The following is a 6078-nucleotide window of genomic DNA, read 5'->3' on the forward strand; positions in this document are numbered from 1 at the left end:
CTCACTTCTCGCCCCCTTTGTATTGCGCTGCCACTGGATTTTAGCACCTTATAATGATGACAAACATCCTCCTGGGGGATCCGTGTAATTACCCCACCCAGAGCCGATTACCCATGGGGGGGCAGCTTAAAATATCTGCAATGTTCTGCTTCATATGGGAATATGAGGGCACCTAGAACCAACGGGGGACTGCGGGAGATCCCATCACTTCATCAGGTATAGGGGGCCAGCAAGTGACGCCGAACCCTCAGTACCCCAAAGAGTATACCCCCCAAATTCCAATCTGCCCCTCCCCATATGGCCACCATTTTCCAGCAGCAGCCATTATCATTTCAGTGACTCATTACACAATCGGTGGGATGAATACAGGACTGGGATGTTTACTGAGTGACGCTATGGGAATGGCGCTGCCCTGGTCCGATGCGCAGTGGGGCATTTCCATTCATCCAATCCTCAATCATTTGAGATTATATCACATACATAGAATGCAGAGTGGGGGAGGGTATGATGGCACCACTGAAAATGCTTGCTGCCTGGCTGCTCTACTCGCCCAGGAGGCAGATCAGGATTTCTGACTTCTCTTGCTGCATGCTTGTTCAGGACAAGCATTTACTAATTATAAAGGCAGAGCCCTACCCCCATATTTCCCCCCTTTATATATCTACACACTCTCCCCCTCTCTGTTTTCCTGCACATTGGCCTGCACATTGCTCCTATGACAGGTCCGCTTTATCCTCTCCATTCACATCTGTGCAGCCAGCAGAGAATGAATGAAGAGACACGTGGCTGCCCGTCCCGCCCTTCCCTGTCTGGCCACGCCTCCTCATCCACCAGCTGTACTTCTCTCCCTAACCACGCCTTCTTCCTGTCTAACTCCGCCTCTTTTTACCATTCCTGTGATCTTTCCTATCCCGTAACCCCGCCCTCCTAACTATTCCCCGCCCACCGCTCTCCTCCCGGCTACGTCACAGGCCAGGGTGATATAAAGCTCCGGGCGGGCGGTCGGTCTGTGAGATCGGCTTCGGGCGGCGGAAGAATGGAGACCGCCTGTTATACCCAATCACAGCCCTATCAGGGCGGCCTGGTGCCCGAACCTGCCCGGAACACAGCTCACAGCCCGACCAAGACAATCCGAGACCCCCTGAGCGGCCGCAGCTACACCCGAGGGCGTCTGCTGGGAAAGGTGAGCCCCCCCCGGATGTGTTGCTTCTATTGGTGGGGCAATAATTATTTACCCCTAACACATCCCCCAATATCTTCATTCTTATTGCCCCCCAATATCCCAAACACCCCCCCCGGTGCTGGATCCTTTGTTGCCCCTGTAATGTCTGATTTGCCCCCCCCCAACCTCTTCCCCTATTATTATTGCCCCCATTGGCTGTTCTCTGCTCGGTGCCTGTGCTGGTGACACGTCCTGAATATCAATGTCCCCCTGCACCACCCCACCTGTATCCAGCGCTGCTTGTTTTTGCTGCAATCCCATTGGCTGCCTCCCCTGTGTGGAGTGGATGGTCATGCCATGGCAGTTTGGATTGTTCTGGACTTTGGATCAGTGATCAGCCCACCCTGGAGCCTTCAGAATCTCCATCCTTGGATCTACATGGGGAGGGGGGTTATGAGGTTAGGGTGCCCCCCATTATACCCTCTATCTCACCCTATTCAGGTGTGCCCTGCTTTGTGGCCCCTGGTTCCAGTGAGGTGATTGGTAGCTGTGGTATGTGGGGGGAGGGTATGCTGCCCTGAGTCACCATATCGGGGGAAGGGAGCATTTCCTGCATTCGTGTCTGCTGCATGTGGGGACACATCGGTGTGCAGAGCCAATCAGTGGAGGGGGGGCCCCGTCACCCTCCATACACCTCTGTTGTCCTGCTGGGTCTCCATGCTTGTCCAGCGGCTTCAATAAATATCGCTTACCTATACCAAATCGTCTCACCCAGTGCTTTCAGGGCTGAGATTCAGGGATTTTGGTTGGGCTGACCGCGTCCAATGTATTGGGGACAAAACGTGGCCTGGGGTGTCCCGGCTGCCCCTCTGCATGAATGACCGGTGAATGTCGATCTGACCCCGGGTCTGAGACCAGGAATTTATTTTCTGTGTCATCCAATGGCGTGTAATTGTTAAATGAAGAGTAAGCGGACCGATACCGGAGGAGGACACCGACCCAGAGGGACCAGGATAAGAAAGGAACCGGTGCAGGGATGGTGTGAGCATTGCTATGGTGTATGTGGGGGATACCTAGGATTGGATCCTTGATTCTGCCTTTAATAAAATCTCTCTATCCCCCTCCCCCCTACACACCAATCTTTCCAATGATTTTGCAGGGTTTGGTTATTGATTTTTGGTCCTCGGTTAGTAAACGGTTAATTTAGAATGATTGGAGTTGTAATTCTGTTTTATGATCTGCAGATTGTTACATGTGTAGGTGTATTCAGCGTTTGTACCACACCACTGAACATGTTTGCTGTATAGGAATACATTTTGTATAGTTCTGGGGGTCTCGGCTCAGTTCTGCCGATGGGACCTTTGATTGGATCCGGTGGATATTGATCCCATAATGCATACTGGATGGGTGATTAGGGGGTTACAGCCAATGGAGGGGGCATGAAGTCATATCCTGCTCTGATTGGCTTATCCCAGGTTTTATTGACGGATTAAGAATTATCACAAACTTGTCTTCACCCAAACCTGCCAATATTTGGGGGGGTAGATCTTCAATATCTTGGTAGTAGGTAGAGTTCCCCTTTAACCTGTTCTCGCCCGTTCATCCCATAACACTTTCCTCTCCAGCCTGGCGCAATGCCGCTGTCCCTTTGTTTGCACTGTCTGCAGTCCTCCACTGCAGCGTCTGTGCTCATCCTGCAGATATAATTGTTTTGTTCCCATCTGCTGGCAACGTCTGGACACGGAGCAGATTTCTGTCTGCCGCAATTTACTTTCCTATTGAAAGCCAAGCGATGCAAAAAAATCATTGCAGGGACGCAGCAGGAGGGTGGATTAGCTGGAACGTTCAGGAATCGGAGCTAGAAATGAGCCATTGCATTGGGGGGGGTTGTGCCATATGTAATGCGGGGGGATGGGGGAACCCCACTGTTTCAAACATTGCCTGATGGTTTTTTTTTTTCTTGCAGGGCGGTTTTGCTCGATGCTACGAGATGACGGATGTTCTCGCCAACAAAACCTATGCAGTGAAAGTCATTCCCCACAGCCGGGTCTCCAAACCTCACCAGCGTGAGAAGGTAAGTACGTGGATTCATGGGGTCACCTAGCAGGGGGTCCCAGAAATGAGCCAATAGTGTATGGCTGGGTATAGTCTGTGTTGCAATGTTTCATGCATTGGTGCCTTGTGGTGGTGTTTACATCTAATGCTACCCCAATGGACCCATTGAAAACCAATCCTTACAATGACAGCGCCCCTTGCAGGTCAGAGCCGGCCTCAGCAGGGCCACCTCTTGTCTGACATGTTTGATTGGCCTCTAAAGATCAGTGACACACAAAGCTTCATCTATAAAAAGAGAAACTCTTTGTATTGGAGATGAAAGAGTTCTGCAGGTGTCACGCCATGCAGAAGCTGCGGGGACACACCTGCTCGTATTGTCCGCTTGTAAACATTCACCCACCGCTTCCTCCTCCAAGCTGCCTTCAAAGACATTTCAGTGCCGCGTCTGGCCCTCGGGGCCGTCATGGCGGATAACCAATTGCAGTTTTCTGTCCTCTGTTGTCACTAGGACAGGAAGTGATGGGTAATAGTTCTGTTGTCCCCATGTATATTGTGCATTATTCTGGCCCGGGGGCTCCCCTAATATTCTGATCTCATTTTCCAGATTGTGAATGAAATTGAACTCCATCGGGAGCTCCACCACAAGAACGTTGTGAAATTCTCCCATCACTTTGAAGACGGGGAGAACATTTACATCTTCCTGGAGGTCTGCAGCCGGAAGGTGAGTCTGGTTGTCACTTCCTCGGGTTGTCAGCGCCGGAATCCTTGCCGAGCCAAGTGACATGCGCTTTCCGGAGTCTGTGTGCTGCTTCCGTCTGCTCTCACTGTGACTGCATGGAACAAATCCGCAATCTGCAGATAGAGCTGCAATGTCTGAGGTCGCTGTGGGAGATTCATACGGAGGGAAGGTTTATGTGATGTGATTCACCCAGCAGAGTTCAGTCACATCAGAAGGGTGAATGTTCACCTGGAGGGTGACTCAACCTTTGCATTGCATGGAGCCACAGGGGAGGGCTACAGAGCTGCACCTAAACACTGGTGCAGAATGTGCTCAATTAATTTTGGGGGTTCTAATCTGAGGGTATTTGTGCCCCATTTTGTAACTTTAGGGGCCCGGTTATTTATTTGTGAGTCATCTCAGAGCTGCACCATGTGACGTGTGGCACCAATGCACTTGTTGCAATATTCTGCACATGAATGCACCACAAAGGTGTGAATGGGCCCTGGGAGGATGTGTTTTTTGCTTTCATGTCCTTCCATTTATTTGGATCAGTGTCAGAATAATTGCATCCCCCTGCTTTTATTACCAGGGGAATTGGGAAATCTCTGCGTCGTCCTCATGGCCATGCACGGAGTCCGCGGATCACGCACAGCTGCCGGCTTTGTTTAAAGTTTGCCCTTTGGGTGCGGCCGGCTGCAAGAGGCCCCTTTGTGTATGGGGCCCTTCCCCCGCCTGTGGCCCATTCAATGACAAGCAGCTGTGGGCTCCTCTATGGGCCCTTTGTCAGCACACTCGACTGAAAATAAACTCCGACCCTTCTGCAGCTGCCAATCTTCACGCTGCGCCTATCACAAAGGCTGGCACTGTGCTGATCCTACCGGCCCAGTTGGCACTGATTGGTTCCGAATAGCGGACTCTTGGAAGTAATCCCCCCATTATCACAAACTATTAAATTATTCAGTTCACAGCCAAATTTAACCCTTCCTGCCCTGTGGATGGACAAACCTGCTGAGTCAGCCTCAGAACTGTGGAATCCGATCATCGGGAATATCATAAAATCGGTGCCAAGATTTGATCACTATTACAGGGCACCATACCTGTTACACCTGCAGTCTCTTGTCTGACCTTTGAAGTCGGTCTTAGAGGACGAGCAGCTTGCAATCTAATTCCATTAAACCTTCGTTGTCACTTTCTAGACTTCCTCTGATGGTGGGAAAAACCCAAAAAAGTGACAAAACCCCCATCATATTTAGATACAAGGTTTCCTTTATGCTAAAACCAGTCATTGAAGTGTCAGCTCACTGTTCTCGGCAGTCATGTGACTCAGCGGAATGGAGGTGTCATTTCTGAAGTTGGGGGAGGAAGGAGAACTTTTGATTTGTGTGTGGGGTACTTTTGATTTTGACATTTCCTGTGAAGAATGTTGAGTTTATTTTATGTCTTGAGGTTATGAAGTTTTCTGTTTTCTTTGTTGCGATGTTATCTGGCATGCCGCCGTTCTCCCTGGAGGGTGGATGTAGCCTCTGGCTATAAGATCTGTCAGTTCTTACAATGGCGTCTCTCTTCCGCAGTCCCTGGCTCATATCTGGAAGGCTCGGCACACTCTGCTGGAACCCGAGGTCCGGTATTACTTGCGGCAAATCATATCTGGTCTGAAGTACCTGCACATGAGAGGCATCCTGCACCGCGACCTCAAGCTGGGTAAGAGGCACTGCTTGTCATGGGGGGTTCAAAGTTTGTGCAGTCCAGCAGATTTTACAGTCAGATTGTCACATCTATAATGATTAATAAATCTTCCTGATTGTATTTGTGGCTTTATTGATTTTGTCCCATTCTTCTCTATAGGAAATTTCTTCATCAATGAGAATATGGAGCTGAAAGTGGGGGATTTTGGGTTGGCAGCAAGACTGGAGCCCCCCGAACAAAGGAAGAAGTGAGTCTTGTGATCTTCATGTTAGGCTTGACCCAGTCCTGATGTGTTACTTGTAAGCTCTTCAGGGCAGGGTCCTCTCCTCCTCCTGTGTCACTTTCTATCGTACAACCCCTATGTACAGCACTACATAATATGTTGGCGCTATACAGATACTGTTTAATAATTCTGTGCCCACCTTGGTGGATGTTACTGGGGGAGGGGGGTGTT

At 50.1% G+C, this 6078-nt stretch overlaps 1 protein-coding gene across 1 annotated transcript in view; it reads left to right on the plus strand.

Annotated features, from left to right (window-relative positions):
- Positions 1–963: 963 nt before the first annotated feature.
- Positions 964–6078, plus strand: part of PLK3 (polo like kinase 3) — a gene marked incomplete in the record, with an annotated part of 11103 nt that continues 5988 nt past the window's right edge. Inside the window, 5 exon segments of the mRNA XM_072419284.1 lie at positions 964–1183; positions 3129–3236; positions 3822–3938; positions 5510–5639; positions 5784–5871. Of these exon segments, the coding sequence (XP_072275385.1) occupies positions 1037–1183; positions 3129–3236; positions 3822–3938; positions 5510–5639; positions 5784–5871 (590 nt within the window).

Source organism: Pyxicephalus adspersus, chromosome 8, assembly GCF_032062135.1.
Source record: "Pyxicephalus adspersus chromosome 8, UCB_Pads_2.0, whole genome shotgun sequence".
Classification (NCBI taxonomy): domain Eukaryota; kingdom Metazoa; phylum Chordata; class Amphibia; order Anura; family Pyxicephalidae; genus Pyxicephalus; species Pyxicephalus adspersus.